Source organism: Tursiops truncatus, chromosome 16 (genome assembly GCF_011762595.2).
Source record: "Tursiops truncatus isolate mTurTru1 chromosome 16, mTurTru1.mat.Y, whole genome shotgun sequence".
NCBI classification, from domain to species: Eukaryota; Metazoa; Chordata; class Mammalia; order Artiodactyla; family Delphinidae; genus Tursiops; species Tursiops truncatus.
In genome coordinates this window covers 59,716,097-59,732,995 of record NC_047049.1, presented here as the reverse complement: position 1 = coordinate 59,732,995, position 16,899 = coordinate 59,716,097, and the positions used below count along the sequence as shown (strand labels likewise).

Here is a 16,899-nt window from a genome sequence, read left to right as displayed (position 1 = left end):
ACCGTATGTCTTCTAAGAGGGGGACGTCAAAGTGAGGCGCTAAGGGTGCAAGACCACATTCCTGGAGTCCAAGGGGGCATATTCGGAGGTCTTAAAGTTTTGTATGCTTGCGCGTTCTTGGTAGTAACTCTATGCGTTTGAGACGAATGTCTCTTATTTATTCATTCAACAGATATTTATTGAGTACCCACTATTTGCCCGGCTAGGTATGCCGTAGGTGAACAAAACAAAGCCCCTGCCCTCATGGAGCTTACATTCTAGTGTGTGTAGTGGGGTGGGGAGACGTCCAATAAAGAGAGAGATCCAAACAGTGATTGGCGCTTCCCTGGTGGCGCAGCGGTTGAGAGTCCGCCTGCCGATGCAAGGAACACGGCTTCATGGCCCGGTCCAGGAAAATCCCACATGCCATGGAGCGGCCAGGCCCGTGAGCCACGGCCGCTGAGCCTGCGCGTCCGGAGCCTGTGCTCTGCAACGGGAGAGGCTGCAACAGTGAGAAGCCCGCGTAACGCAAAAAAAAAAAAAAAAAAAAAAAAAAAAAATTAATAAATGCTATGAAGAGAAAAAGAAAAGATAAAGAAATAAAGGGACTGAGAGTGGATGGTGCTATTTTAAACAGGCTGATAGGAGAAATCTTCTCTCAGAAGCTGTCATTTTAATAGAAATCTGAATTCAGGAGAGAGAGAGAGAGAAAGCAGGTATTCCAGATGTGACTACCTGGAAGAAAGGTGGTCCAGGCAGAAGGAAGAGCAAATAGAAGGGCTCTGAAAGGGAAATTTTCTTGGTGAGTTATTACAGATCAACAGGAGCATGTAGGATTCCACTGTAGAGTGGAATACAGTTCTGTCAGGCTTTTATGCCTACCGATCAATCCAGTGAAAGCAGTCTTATCAACGTTACCAGTGACCCACTTCGGCAAATCCATCAGTCATTTCTCTCTCTTTAAAAAAAAACAACTTATTTTTGGCTGCGCTGGGTCTTAGTTGCGGCATGCTGGATCTTTAGTTGCAGCATGTGGGATCTAGTTCCCTGACCAGGGATCAAACCCTCTGTATTGGGAGTGAGGAGTCTTAACAACTGGACCACCAGGGAAGTCCCCATCAGTCATTTTTCAGTCCTTATGTGGCCTTCCCAGCGAGATTTGATAAGAGTTTTACTACAGGTGAGAGTTCGGGGGCTACTACTATAATCCGGGTGAGAATTAATAGTAATTTGGATAAAGGTGATGGTGGAGGTGGCAAGAAGTAGTCAAATTCTGGATATATTTTGAAGACAATCAAAATGATTTTGCCGATGGATTGCATGTGGGATGTGAGAGAAAGAAAGGAGTCAAGGATGATTCCAAGATTTTGCCCTGAGTAAGTGGAAGAACAGTTTCCATTTACCGAAGCTGGGGGAAGATTGTGAGAGGAGCAGTTTGGTAGGAGGAATATTAAATGTCTGATTTAGGGTGTGTTAAGTTCGTGATGCCTTTTGGAGTCAAGTGGAGATGTAGAGTAGGAATTTGTATGTAAGTAGGGTGTAAGGAAGAGGATGGGCCTGGAAATATAATTTTGGAAATTATCACTATATATAAATGACATTTAAATCTTCGAGGCTAGGTGGACAAAGAAATATAAATAGTATTTAAAGCTGTGGGACTAAATGCCCCAAGGAAGCAAGGTAGGTAGGGAAGAGGAGAGGTCTGGTTACTGAGCCCTTTGCCAGTTTCATATTTAGAGGTCTGGAACAGGAGCATCCAGGAAGGGGGAATGAAGAAGCAGCTCGGCAAGGTAAGAAAATTACTTTCACTTAACAAATGTTTCAAGTGGGAGGGAGGGGCCAAACTCTGGTAAACCCTGTGGGAGGACAAGCACTTGTGAGGACTGAGAAATGACCAGTGGATTTTACAAGGTGGAGGTCGGTGGTGACCTTGACAGGACTGCTCTCAGCGGATGATAAGCAGTGAAAGCCTGACAGGAAGGAATTTCAGAGAGTGAGTGTAAGGAAGAAATGGATGGGGAATGTGAGGAAGACTGTGGGGAAGTTTTTGTTTTTTAAGATGGGATATATTATAGCATTTTGTGATAGGAATTATTTAGTTGGGTGAGAAATTTTGGTAAAAGGAAAGAGAGGAGACAATTGTAGGAATAGACAGAGGAGGTGGCATACCGGGCATGGTGATGGCATGGCTTTAGATAGTGGCATGGACAACTCATTGATTTTCAGGAGTGTGGCTAGGTATACTGTGGGCCAGCTGGCAGATCTGGAAGTGGGAACACAAGGAAGTTCTTTTCAGATAGCTTTTATTTGCTCAGTGTAGTAAGAAGCAAGGTCATGGCCTCCTTGGCTACAGGTTCACCCTTGGAAATTTCTTCACATCCAACCTTTCTTTCCATTCCCACTGTTCTCTTCCCAATGAAAACTCCAAGCTGGGCTGTAAAGAGTATCCTGGTGTGAAGAAATCAGCGTCTCCTTAATAAGACAGCCCTACGCTTAGAGAAAGTTAAGGTCTCCACAAATTGATCGGTCCTTCATATGTGTTAAAGGATAAACACTGGGGCACCTTTCAAATAGCCTCTCTAAGGTTTGTTGACCGGGACTGCTAGGTAGTCCCCTCTCTTGCTAAGTATCTCTTCCATCTCCTGAGTGTCACGAGGCACCCCCCTTGTCAGGCTGGCAACAGGCACATCACTTTGTGAGAAGGGTGCTCCTGTGTAAAAGGCCTGTAATTTGTTGTGTTAAGGAACTGGACTGTGATTGCTCAGCTACTGGCTTGTAAGCCCTCCTCTCCTTTCCCACAAGGTGTGTCAATTTTGAGTCCATAGTCCATAATTTGGCTTGGTCGGCAGGGTCTGGAGAGGCGGCGGAGTGTGTGCGTGCGTGGTAGGACCTCTTCCTGCCTCGTTTCACAGAACTGTTTCAATTCAGAAAGGCTGTGTTGTTTCAGAAGGGATTATAAATTCAGCCTGAATGCTGGTCTAACCAGCTTCTTCCATGTTATCACTCCCTACCTTTCTTAAAGATCTCAAACCGGGTGTCCTTTTTGTCCAGAGGCAATTTGACTTTCTGTGGTTCCTTCTCCGTCCAAAGGCCAGGAAGAGAGTCACATTCCTGCTCTGTTCATGTTAAACATTATGGCCCTTGGTCTATAGATGTTGTTTGAAAATGGAACTGGTATGCCAGGGGTGACCTGAAGTTACAGTTTCACCTCGATAGTTCTTGAAATCAAGATGTCATGATGTTGATCTAAGGAAAAAATTAGAAATTTCTATCCTGACTAGCTGGAATCATGGCATGGGTGGGAGGATGAGGCCTAAAAAGAGAGATAACATCCTTAATTGCCTTCATAGAAATCCAGGTGAAGTCACTGGGAAAATGATTCTCCCAATGAATCTCAGCTTCTCCTCATTTTGCTCCTAGAGCTGAAAAAAACCTTGTGCTGTATTAGGTGACCACCAGCCTCCAGATTCCTCTCCTCCAGGGACACTAAGAATTCAGTCTGACCTTAACATGCTTTAAATCTCCTATGGTCCCCTCCCCATCACTCTTAAGATACATTTCATCCCCTTCTCCCACCCCCCATCCATCTGCCTGTCCTCCTTAATTATCTTTTACACCTGTCCAAATCTAACTAGTTCTTCAGGGCTCAGCTTAAACTCTATATCTCCTCTGTGGAGAGATGGAATAAATTTAACAGATGTCTACACTGAAAGCCAGGCACTGTGCAGAGTTTTAGGGATTCAGGGATGCACCGAGAATAAAGGACAGGACCCGACATCAGGGAGCTTTCAGTCTAGTAGGGGAGATATTAAAAGAATTAGAAGACAGTGTGGTAAGTACAACAGTGGGATTGAGTGTAAGCTTGAAGAGGCTCAGAAGAGGGAGCTGTTACTTGTGTGTGTAGAATTGGAAAGGCTTCCTGGGGGAGATGACATCTGAGCCTGGGTCTGAGGCTGAGAAAGGGCCAACTCCTCCAAGAGCTCTCCCTGCGTGAATTCCCATAGCACTTCGCTTGGCTCCTCCATGGACACCCACCTTCACCGCTCTGCACAGTTGGCGCCCTTTGCTTGTGAGTCTGTTTACATCCTGTCTCCCGCTAAACCAGGATGGAGATCTTGCCCTTATGCTCCCCACAGTCTGAGCACAAGGCCTGACACCGAATAGGGGCTCAATACATATTTGTTAAATGAATAGAATAAATGAATCCCAGAGACAGGTTTTTCTCTCCCCAAACACTTTATCCAGAGTTTTCCTGAGCTAGCCAGAGGGATAAATTCCTTCCTAAGGCTCCAGGAAGAATTACCAAGTCAGTGGAATGTCCCCCACTTCCTGTCCTTTGCTCTTTTGCTTGCTGACTCCGCAGTGTCCCCTGCTGCCTCCAAATGCCTATCCACCAAGGCCTTCCTTTCAGAGAGCTCCAGGCTCCAAAATCTCTCTCCAAAAAAACGACCCTTACTGATTAAACTATGGAACACAATGGAATACAGCTGTGGGAATGGTTGGGAATGAGGCTTTCCAATGTATACCTTTTTAATGTAAGTTTGATTTTGGAAACATGTGAATGTTCACCTATTTAAAAAAAAAAGAGAGAGAAACCTAAACCTCACATTGAAGATGATGAAAATTCACCCAAGAGTGTGAATGACTGATAGGTAATTGAATTTTCAATTTTAGCTTCAATAAATTATTTGTTGAATGAACACATGAAGATGTCTCCATAGCATCTCTGGATCTCCACTTCAGTCCCTTGCTCCCTATTTCTCCCTAAAGAGGGAGGAGACCTCACATCTAGGGAGGGCCAGAAGCTGGAGGATAAGGGCACAGGGCACTTGAAGTCCTTTCTCCCAAACATGTCTGTTTCAGGGACATCCCAAGTATGGGTTCTTTGATTCAAATTCCTTTCTCTTTGATGGTCTCTATTCCCGGCTTCTCTTGGGGAAGAGATGGAGCTGGTATTAGGACACTGATTCAGACCTCATGGGTTCATGGTTAGTTGGCCTTGAAATTGGGAGAACCCAGGTTTTTAGGAGATTCCCTAGACCTCTTTCCTGGGTCCAGACTCATATCTACCTACCTACTAGGTATTTCTACTGGAATATCTCTCAGGCACCATATCAAAAAACTGCCTCATCATTCTCCACCCAAACCTGGTTCTCTCAGCCTCCTACCCCCGAAAAGCACTCTCACACACCCAGTTACCCAAACAAATTTAGGTTTCATGCTGAATTCTTTCCTCTCCCTTACCATCCTCCAATTTATATGCCCCACGCTTACCCCTCAGGCGTGATCTGAACATCTTCCAAATCTCCAAATCTGTTAGCACCTCTCCAACTCTGCAGCCATTCCCCTAATCCAGGCTTCCAGCATCTGTTAACTGGATTATTATAGCAGTCTCCAACCTGGATCCCACTCCAATCCATCTGTAGCCTTGCAGGCAAAGTCATCATTCCAAAATGCAAAGCTCATTATGTCATTTTCCTGCTTAAAACCCTTCAGTGGCTCCCAAGTGGCATTAAGATAGAAGTCCAAACTCCTTATTGGAGCTTACCGGACCCTATAGAACCTGGTCCTATTTTCTTTTTTTCTCCCTTATATAAAGCCATCTGGGTTTGGTACTTTTTGTTGTAAGCAGATTTTTAACTACTGATCCAATTTACTATAGCTATTGAATATTTTGTTTATAAATTTAAAAAATTATTTATTTTTATTTTTTGGCTGTGTTGGGTCTTCGTTGCTGCGTGCGGGCTTTCTTTAGTTGCGGTGAGCGGGGGCTACTGTTCGTTGCGGTGTGCGGGCTTCTCACTGCGGTGGCTTCTCTTTGTTGTGCAGCACGGGTTCTAGGCGTGCGGGTTTCAATACTTGCGGGACTCGGGCTCTGTAGTTGTGGCTTATGGGCTCTAGAGCGCAGGCTCGGTAGTTGTGGCGCATGGGCTTAGTTGCTCCGTAGCATGTGGGATCCTCCCGGCTCGAACCCGTGTCCCCTGCATTGGCAGGCGGATTTTTAACCACTGCACCACCAGGGAAGTCCCTTTTTCCAACTTTTTGAGGCAGATGGTTAGCTTATTAACTGTCAGCCCATCTTCTGTAAATAAGTATGGAAGTTAAGATGTTTCTAAGTTTCCCTTTAGCTGTGTCCCACAAGTTTTCATATCTAGTATTTTCATTATCATATTCAGTTCCAAGCATTTAAAAATTTCCATCATGATTTTTTCTACAACCTATTAGTTATCTATAAGTGTGTTTCAAAATGCCCAACGGTATTTTTTGTCATCTTTTTTTGTGAATGACCGCCATCTTAATTCATCCTTGGGTAACAAAATCATTCCCCAATCTGTACTTACTGGATACACCCTAGAACTTCCATTCCCAGAAACATGCTTTTTGGCCTTTGGACCTTTGTACATTCCGTACCTGCTGCCCGGACACTCCTCCTTCCCCCTTTGTTAACTCCTACTTAACCCTCAGGTCTCAGTATTTTTAATAAAAAAAAATTCTCTGCAAGCCTGCCTTGAACTTCCAAATCTGGATTAGATAGCCTTCTGCTTTTCTAAGTGCTCTCACACAGCTTGTACTTAACCTTTTTGCTTCTTTTCTGTTTTTCTCACTTTTAGATTCCTCCTGCAAACTCCTTGAAGACCTTGCTCAGTGCCTGGCCCACAGTAGGTGATCAGTAAAGAGTTGTAGAATGAATGGTGATTCTTACCTGTCACTTGCAGGTAAAAATTCCCATTTTGGAGCCACAGAGAACAATACACAGCTGCTTCCCTCCCCTCAGGTATCGTCATATCCATTGTGTCTCTCTTTGTGGTTATGGTTTATCTCTGGTTGTTCATCTCCCTCCACCCCATGCCACCCAGGTCCCTGGGAGGCCTATTCTCTGGAGCAGGACTGGGGCTAGGCTGGACTCCAGCAGCTGCCCCTCCCCTGCCAGTGACTCCTGGCGCTAAGCCTTCTTGCCAGCAGGTGGCACCTAAAGCCTGAAAGCTGAACTACTCTGTTCCACGTTCCTTTTCTGAGCTGCTTGTTGGGACACATAACCTGGCTTGGGCTGTGCTTGGGCTTGGAGAGGATGCTCTGGCCTGGGAACCTGACTCCGGGCTCCCCTGCTGCTGTCCTTTCTTCCTTGTCTAGCAGCAGTCACTGTCTGGCCTTTTCCTTTGTCTTAAGAGTCCTATTCAGTGCCTGTGCTCCAACCAGACATAAAACTAGGTGGGGCACTAAAAACTATGAAAATGATGATTTTTGTATATCATGTATGTTCTTATGCTCTTTCCTTAGTAACTCTCTCTCCACATTCTCCCTGCTTGTCCTCTTAGATCATCTAGGAAGCCCAGCTGAGCCCATCAAGGAAGCCTAGCAGCCTGGCTCCCCTCTTAGTTTCATTTCCTCTCCAAAGCTTAGAGGCTAGAACTGGGGAGTTATTTATTTTTTTAAGAAGTAAGAGAACAATAACAAAAGTAGACAACAGCTGTGGGTGTGTAGGAGTGTTACTGACTTGGGTCCTTGGACTCTTTAACCAACAGAAATTGATAAGAGGCCAGATGAGGAATTCAGGCAAGGTTTTACTGGGACTTGTGCTGCAGCACGAGGGAGCGACAAGTAGTAACAGGTGCCCTTGCTCGCTCTCCGTGGAAGGCAGGCTGGTTCCTTCAGTGGGGTGAGGACGGAGGCAGATCTGCAGATGGGGCCGGAGGAGTGGCTTAGGTGTTCTGCCTACCCTCTTGGTGGTGCCGTGTGCAGGGATCATGCACAGAACCCTGCTTTTGCTCCCAGTACCTAAGTGGCAGTCGGTTTGTGGCCTTTTATCTTATTGCTCATAATTGCCTGGATTGCGGCATGCATGCAGTTATTTTTAATTCCATTAGTTTCTTTGTACTCTGTTGCTGTGGAGATGTGTGTCCAGGTGCAAGCACTGCAGTAAAGGCCCCAGGTCCCAGCCTGTCTCAGAAGGAATTTATTGAGGCACTGCTAGTATCACTTTTACCTCGCCCGAGAAATATTTTAAAATTTGCTTTTGGTGGTGGACTCTTTCTTTGATTATGTCACTGCTTTGGGTCTGAACTTTGTGAGTGACAATCTCACAAAAATTACGTCAAGTTACAGCAGCATCGTTATGGGTGGGCAGGAGATCCTTGGGAGGCAAAGGAGGGGCCATTAATCTTGTCTGGAAGAGGATTAAGGAAGGGACAGTTTGATCTGAATCTTGAAGGCAGAAGGGAAGGTTATTCTGTCTAGGTATTAGAAACAATGGGAATAAAAAGAGAAGCACATTATCAGCCTTCTGTATTCCCAAATGCTCCCAGCCTTACCCCCAAACTCTGCCTACTAAAGTCCCCTCAGCCTGCTCACATGCTTCCTTGGTGAAAGCGCCAAATCCTAGCCACTAGATGACCAGGGAGCTCACATGCTTCCTTGGTCAAGGACTTCCTTGGGGCATCCTGGCCTCTTCTGGGTGACTTAGCTTGTACCTTTCACCTAAACATTTGCCCTGTTGTGCCAAAGTGTGGCCGTCCTGTCTTCTTGAGCACCTGGACCGCCTCTGCTTTCTCCGGCTCTCCTAGGAGCTAATGGAGTTCAGTTGGAATTCCACGTACTTGTCACAGGTGCTCTTGACCCTGGGTTTCAAGATGTTGCAGGTGAGATCCTTATCCTTTCCTGCTATGCTTTGGCTTTCAGCTTCAGTGAACCCAGGCCAGTTGGCAGGTCTCTCCTGGTGAGGGAGTGAATGCCCCACAGCGGCTGTGAAAGGGACTTCTCTTTCAGGCTGGAGAAAAGAGGATTGGGGAAAAGAGTGATTTGGGGATTATGGGACAAATTTAAGACAAAGCTCACATTTTGCTGATGCCTCAGCCCTGGAGCAATGAGAAGGCAAAGGCTACACTTGGGTGCGAGGAATACGTGCCACAAGAAAGGAAACAGTGGAAGATAGATGAGGTGCATGAGTGGGAAGCTCCTTTGAGAGATAATCTAATCTGCTCCCAGAAAGGATGTTAGAAGTGAGGTTATTAAATTGCTCTGGAGAAAATGCTGGGGTTAGTACTGTCCTTGTGGAGCCACAGGTGCAGACCTATGTCTCTGCTCTTCTCTGCCTGATAAACGCTCCCTACCAACTTCTAGGCCTTGCAGGAAGCACTGGGTTTTTGGTGTGGTGGTGCTATTACATTGGATGCGAGACCCTATCGTGCCAAGGAGCACTACCTGGAGGTTCTGGAGGTTGTAGGAATTCTGGAGAAGAGCTGAAGGAGAGGTTTCTGGACCTGGAAGAAACCTCTAAGCCCCTCAACCCTATCTGTCATTTTATAGTTGAGAAAACATGGGAAATTGCTTGCTTGCTCCAGGTCACACTGAGTTAGTGGCAGAGTTGAATCCACATAAAACACTGGTTGCTACGGTTCATTTCTTTTTTCTTTTTCTTGGCCGTGCTGCGCGGCTTCTGGGATTTTAGTTCCCCGACCAGGGACTGAACCCGGGCCCTCAGCGGTGAGAAGGCAGAGTCCTAACCACTGGACTGCCAGGGAATTCCCGGTTGCTATGGTTCTTAACACTTAGGTCCACCGTACCAGATGATGTCTCATATCCCCCACCACCCTGTCTTGGTTCCTTCTCGTGGGGCATGAGTAATCAAGGACTACATTGGACCTGGTAGCCTTGGTCCAGGATGAAATGCTATCCAAACCTTGTTGGAAAATGCCACCACTAACCTCCAAATGCCCGTTTTGTTTATGCTTAAAGTGCCTTCTCAACAGGAAGGACCAGGCTCTGGTGGAAAGAAAACAGGTCTGCTGCTAGGATCTCAAAGCCAGTGGAGAAGTGAAATGAAAAGGGCCCCAGAGGACCCTAAAATAAAGGAGACAAGAGCCTTTGGCGGTGGTTGGTGGGGCTTTACTGCAAACCGTTATAATTAAAGTGCTATTTTACAAGTGTTTAAGACAGGGCAGACAGGCTCTGAGCCAGGACTCAGCTTCAGAGGCACACGCCTGGAGGGGAAATGGCACTCGCAGGGGCCATGAGCTTAATCACTGCCGCTCATTTAATAAGCACAGTCGTGCTGGAGTCTTCTTACGGAGCCTGAGAGGAAAAGAAGGGAGTGGAGAGAGCCATGCAGCAGCTACTTTAAATTCCTAATCTTGCTCCATGCCCACTGTGCACACTGCCTCAGAGCCACCCCGGGGACTGACAGAGATCCTTCCTCTGGCCCAGGCTTCCCACCAGCTCAGGGTGCCTGGGTCATCCTCGTTATCATTCATCACTGATTTCCTTTTTCTGCCAGAGGTTTTCCCAATTTGTAGCTTAAAAAACACCAGCAGGAGGAGAAGCAAGGAATGTTCTTGTTAATATAAACCCACACCAAGATGACTCAAGAAATGGGTGTTTCCCAGGGTTGGCAGGTACATGGATGGGTCCCGCATTCTTTGTCTGTAGGGTGCTTGAATGGGTAGTACTGTCGAACGTGCCAAAGGTCTGCGCTTTTAGGACCTGCTCATGTTTTTGAGGACCTCTAGGGAGAATCACTGGTTTAGAACCAGGGCCTATCAGAACACTGGGAGAGGGGAAACTTGATGAGTCCTGAGATCATTCCCAGGAGGAGGGGAGCACTACTTCCGGAAGCAGCAGCGGGGAGGACTGTGCCAAGGCTCTGCCCAAGGGGCCAGGGTGCTTGGCCTGGAGGCGTGGCTCCTCGTGCAGTTCTGGGTTACTGTTTGGGCAAAGCGAAGTCCCAGGCAGTTTCCTGTGCACATTTCCACATGGCCTGCATGAGGCGGGTGAAGCCCATGTCTTTGGGCTTCTCCAGGCCTCTCATCAGCCGTTGCTTCATGATAGAAACAAATTCCTTATTGCTCAGCTCTCCGTTGCCTAGAAGAAGAGGCAAACACAACAGGGATAAGTGACAGCCTTGGAACAAAGACAATGAGACAATTCCATTGCTCACATCATGTAGGTCCCAAAGCCTAGCGCTCTCTCACAGCCAAACTCAATTCTCTTGGTTAAAAATGAACTGGTTTGTACTGTCCTTGATGTTTCCAATTGCAACTCAGTGATAGTTCCGTGTAGTGTGACAGAAGTTGAATGAGAATATATATGTCAGGTCCTGTGCTAGGTGCTGAGAATAAAGAGATAAAAATGACTTTGTCCCTTGAAATACCATCAGGTTATGGGAGAGACAAGTACATTATTTCAATAGTATGGTAAATGCCATAATGGGGTAAACAGAAGATGCTATGGGGGCACAGAGGAAGACTATCTAACCCAGGCTGGGGAGGGTGCAAGTACAGGTCAGTAAAGGCTTCCTGGAGGTGACTCCTAAGTTGAATCCCAAAGGATGAGCAGGAAGTGGCCAAGCAGAGGGGAGTGAGACGGGGGAGGCATTCCAGTAGTGGTAGTAGCATAAGCAAAGGCACCTGTAGGAAGCAGCACAGCTGTTAGAGAACTACAAGGAGTTAGGTATTGCTGGACACACAAAGATAGGGATATGGCCAGTAAACCAAAGAGGAAGGCAGGAGACAGGTCCTCAAGGATCTTGTATCCTTATGAAAGGGTTTGCACTTTATCTTCAGGGCAGGAAAGGACTGGGAGAGGGGAGTAAGATGTAGTTAGAGTTCCATTTTGGGTAGATTTCTCTAGCTGGATGATGGTGATAGACTGGAGTGGCACAGATGGAGTGAGTATGGGAGCCAGTTAGGAGGCTGCTGCAATAGTCCGGGTAAGACATGATGAGGCTTTTCATGGTGAAAACTAAAATCAAAACCTGGCTTTGGGTTAAGCCCATTTTCTCATGGCTTCTCATTTGACCCTCTTCAGTGGCAGACTCTCAGGTCTAGAGGAGAACCTGGAGAGCATCTGGTCTGACCCAAGGTCACTTCTCAAGCCACATGGAATAGTAACCACTCCAAAAGTAGAGGACAGTTACCATTTGACTAGATGCTCAGGAGTAAATGTCTGCTGATTAAAAGAATCGCAGCCATTACTGGTGGTGACAGGAAGCTAGCAAACAGACCTCTACTAATGATCAGTCTGGGAAGAAAGTGGTAAGAGGGAATAATTGGTTTACTTCTGTATAGAGTACCTGAAAATCTAAACGGGCCCATGTTTGCTGTCTGAAAAGAGCATGGGCAGCCTCAGGGATACCTCAGAGCAAGATTAAAACAAACAAAAAACAGGTAAAGCTAACCTATGGCACTAGAAGTTAGGGAAGTGGCCGCCCTCGGGGGTATAAGTGACCGGAGGGCAGCAGCACCAGGCAGCTCTGCGGTCCTGGTGATGTGCTGCTTCAGGATGATGCATGGGTGTGTTCAGTTTTTAAAAATTTATCAAGCTCCACACTTATGGTATTTGCATTTTTTTGTATGTATATTATACTTTAACTTAAAAAGTAGCCTGGCTGGGCTGAAAGTTAATCAGTAATATGGCTTATTAAGAATGCAATTAAAAGAACAAAAAGGTCTAACTAGGATTCTTAATATTTTGTATAAAAAGAAGCTTAAGATGAAAAAACCTGAAGTTATTTTTATTTATTTATTTTTTGGTGGTGGGGCTTGCAGGATCTTAGCTCCCCGACGGAGGATCAAACCTGTAGCCTCGGGCAGTAAAAGCGCAGAGTCCACTGGACCACCAGGGAATTCCCCAAACCTGAGGTTATTTCATTCAAACTACTCTGGGATTTGCTTCTTGCTTCCCTAAGGCCAGGGCTGACCAGTCTGAACAGCCTTTGTTACCTGTGAATTGGATATATGACTGAATGTCATTTGTGTGCATGTGTGATCTGTGACTGCAACTCTAAATTCTGTGACAAACAAGTCTGTTTGAAAATTGGAATTCTCTGTCCCTGGCATTTTGACCTAACATCTTGCACTGGTAGAAATGACAATGGCTTTCGAATTTAATATCTACTTCCCTTTTCTGTAGATTAAGAAAATGAACCCCGGGCTCCCCTGGTGGGTTGGAGCCCTGGCCCGGGAAGATCCTACATGCCATGGAGCAACTAAGCCAGTGAGCCACAACTACTGAATCCCGTGTGCCACAACTACTGAAGCCCACGCACCTAGAGCCCATGCTCTGCAACAAGAGAAGCCACCACAATTAGAAGCCTGCGCACGGCAATGAAGAGTAGCCCCCACTCGCCGCAACTAGAGAAAGCCCGTGAGCAGCAGAAAACCCAATGCAGCCAAAAAAAAAAAATTAAAAAAATTAAAAAAAAACCCCAAAACAAACAAACAAAAAGAAAATAAACCCCATTTACCACCAAAAGCAAAGGTAACAAAAGCAAAAATAAACAAGTGGAATTATATCAAACTAAAAAGCTTCTGCACAGCAAAGGAAACCATCAACAAAATGAAAAGGCAATCTACTAGACAGGAGAAGATATCTGCAAATCATATACTGATAAGGGGTTAAAATGCAAAATATACAGAGAACTCATGCAACTCAACAGCAAAAAACCAAACAACCTGATTAAAAAATGTGCAGAGGACCTGAACAGATGCTTCCCAAAGAAGACATACAAATGGCCAATAGACACGTGAAAAGATGCTCAACATCACTAATCATCAGGGAAATGCAAATCAAAGCCACAATGAGATACCACCTCACACCTGTCAGAATGGCTGCTAACAACAACAACAACAACAAATAACAAGTGTTGGCCAGGATGTGGAGAAAAGGGAACCCTGTGTACTGTTGGAGAGAATGTAAATTGGTGCAGCCACTATGGGAAACAGTATGGAAGTTCCTCAGAAAATTAAAAATAAAACTACCATATGATCCAAATTCCACTTCTGGGTATTTATCTGAAAGAAACAAAAACACTAACTTGAAAAGATATATGCACCCCTATGTTCACTGCAGCATTATTTATAAGAGCTAAGACACAGAAACAACCTAAGTGTCCATGGACAGATGAATGGATGAAGAAAATGTGATATGTGTGTGTGTGTATATATATTGTGTGTACGATGGAATATTATTCAGCCATAAAAAGAAGGAAACTTTGCCATTTTTGACAACATGGATGGACCTTGAGGCCATTATGCTGACATAAATCAGAGAAAGACAAATACTGTATGATATCAGTTATATGTGGAATCTAAAACGAACAAACAAAAATAACTGAGTTCATAGATATATAGAACAGATTAGAGGTTGCTAGAGGTGGGGGATGGAGGTGGATGAATTCTGGTGCAGGGCTTCAAAAGGTACAAACTTCCAGTTATAAGTAAGTCACGGGGATATAATGTACAGCATGAAGACTATATTTAAAAACACTGTATTGCATATTTGCAAGTTGCTAAGAGAGTAGATCTTAAAAATTCTCATTATAAGAAAAAAATTTGTAACATGTATGGTGACTAGACTTATTATGGTGATCATTTTGCAATATACACAAATATTGAATCATTATGTGGTACACCTGAAACTAATATGTTATATGTCAATTATATGTCAATTAAAAAATTAGGTCCCAGAGATAAAATGATTTTTTAAAGGTAATAGAAGTAGATATTGATAGAGCCTCCTTCTAAAAGGCTGGAAAATCAAACATTTCCCAGGACTTCCCAGGAGAAGAGGGGAACTGTGATGCTGGTCGCCATTACTCCCATATTCACTTCACAAACCAGCTCTTGGATACTGGCTTCAAAAATTATAAAAATGTTCTTTGGAAAAAAAACTCAAACTACCTAAAAGTGATTAGAGTAAAAACAAAACCTGGGGAGAGTTACTCTCTCTGCAGCAGTGCTGTCCATTAGAACTCTCTGTGATGAGGGAAACGTTTTTATCTGTGCTATTTTCAATACAGGAGCCACCAGCCACATGTGATACTGGAAGAAGTGAGTTTTAAATTGTATTCAATTTTAATTAATTTAAATTTAAATAACCACATGTAACTGTGGTATCATATTGGACAGGGCAGCTCTAGAGAATAATCACCCTTCCCTGTGGATGAGGACTCTCCTTGTCCTCCCTCTGGGGCTTCCTTTCACTCAGACCTCGGTTGTGGGTTCAGGGGGGGAGATTTAAATAACTCAAGTTCAACTTAAAAAGTTAATGAGGACTTCCCTGGTGGTGCAGTGGTTGGGAATCCACCTTCCAATATAGGGGATGTGGGTTCGATCTCTGGTCAGGGAACTAGATCCCACATGCATGCCACAGCTAAGAGTTTGCATGCCACAACTAACTAACACACCTGCCGCAACTAAGACCTGGCACAACTAAAAATAAAAAACAAAAAGTTAATGAACACCTGTTATGTGCAAAGTACTGTCTGAGGTCCTATTTGCAGGGGAGGGGGGATCCGAAGGTGGATAGGACTTGTAACTACCCATAAAAAGCTCACAATTTGGTAGGGACATTAAGTCACATACACAGAGATGGAGTGTAACATGCAGCAATGTGGACAAATTGAACCAAGTTAAGGAATAAAAAAAAACAGAGTGATTCATTATGCTGGGATTAAAAGGGAAGGTTTCACACATGCAGGAGCTTTTGATCTGTTCTTGAATTCTGTGAGCCTAGCTTCCTGGAAGAAGATGAACAGTGAATCCTGGCTGTGAGACAGGGAATGGAGGTCATATAGTTCAGAGGGGGGCAGTGCACTTTTGGTTCAAATCCTGGATTTGCTATCTAATACTACCTTTGTGATCCTGGGAAAACTCCTTTACCTCTCTGAGTTGCAGCTTCCTTATCTGTAAAATGTGGTTAATAACTACTCCTGTGTCAGAGGCTTAAATGAGCAGCTTGCACAGTGTATCCGGCTCATAGTAAGCAATGAAAAAACTGTGAGATAACTAATAACGACCTACTGTATAGCACAGAGGACTCTACTCAGTACTCTATAATGGTCTATATGAGAGAAGAATCTAAAAAAGGGTGGATAGATGTGTATGTATAACTGATTCACTTTGCTTCATGCCTGAAACTAATACAACATTGTAAATCAACTATACTCCAATAAAAATAAAGTAAAAATAAATAAATCTAAGGCAAAAAAAAAAAAAGAGAGAGAGAAAAAACTGTGAGCCTCCATTGTTAATATTATCATCATTGTATCAGCCAACATAGCTGAGAAATAAGGCCAGAGCAGAACCAGGATCTCTTAAATGGGCTAAATAAACTGCAGAGTGCTCACAGACACAACAGACCTTAGTGTGCAGCTGGAATGCTATGATGGGTTGTAAATGACTGAAATGTGCCCTGGGTGGTGGAGTGACCAGTACCATCTTCTTCCTAGAGACATTCAAATATTCAAGTGCTCCTATCTACTAAGCAGTAAGCTGGGTCTAATTTTTTTTTTTTTTTGGCCGTGTCACACGGCATGCGGGATCTTAGTTCCCCAACCAGGAATCGAACCCGTGCCCCCTGCAGTGGAAGTGGGGAGTCCTAAACACTGGACCACCAGGGAATTCCCTTGTTTTTATTTTTAGGATCCTTAGGGTCATAAATGAATTTAGGCCTATAGGCAAATTAGAATTATAAGAAGAAATGGAGAACACAAACCAGGACCAGGGGTGATATTTCTCAATGTCATGAGTCTGAGGGCTGAGCTACTGATGTGGGAAATGGGGAAGTTGAAGCAGTCTAGGCTGGTACCCTGGAGCTGGCTGCAAGGAGCTGGCTCCATCATAAAAGTGTCTACTTCAAGGGCAGTAAGGCTTGGTTTTTCCACCGGACTCCAGAGGGCCCCACTCACCATCACAGTCAAAGAGCGCAAACACCACATCACACACGTGATCTGAGAGTTCCACTTTAGCCACTGTCCTGGCCACCTGCTGCATGGTTACTGAAAGAAGAAAGATGTTGAGTTAGCACAGCAGAGGGACTTTCATTTTGCTTTCTCTGAATGGAAGGATAAAACTATTCAGTCACAATAAAAAATTTTCAAGTGTATTTACGTCACATTTAAGAAAATGATAACTCAGTTTTTAATCC

The 16,899-nt window shown here is 44.7% G+C and overlaps 1 protein-coding gene and 1 long non-coding RNA gene across 4 annotated transcripts in view; one reads left to right on the top strand and one right to left on the bottom strand.

Moving 5' to 3' along the window:
- The first annotated feature begins 89 nt into the window (after nt 1-89).
- On the top strand, nt 90-16,666 carry LOC117308445 (uncharacterized). The gene is made up of 3 exons (XR_004522418.2): nt 90-1,769; nt 6,591-6,754; nt 12,883-16,666. It is a non-coding gene; the product is annotated as an uncharacterized lncRNA (long non-coding RNA).
- The window catches only part of MICU1 (mitochondrial calcium uptake 1), a 201,022-nt gene continuing 193,968 nt past the window's right edge, over nt 9,846-16,899 (bottom strand). For all 3 annotated transcript variants that reach the window (XM_033841517.2, XM_019936105.3, XM_019936106.3), the window contains 2 exons: nt 16,661-16,750; nt 9,846-10,833 (listed from right to left, as the gene is read on the bottom strand). In XM_033841517.2, the coding sequence (XP_033697408.1) occupies nt 10,673-10,833; nt 16,661-16,750 (251 nt within the window). In that variant the 3' untranslated portion in view covers nt 9,846-10,672. The remainder of the gene's footprint in view (nt 10,834-16,660; nt 16,751-16,899) is intronic.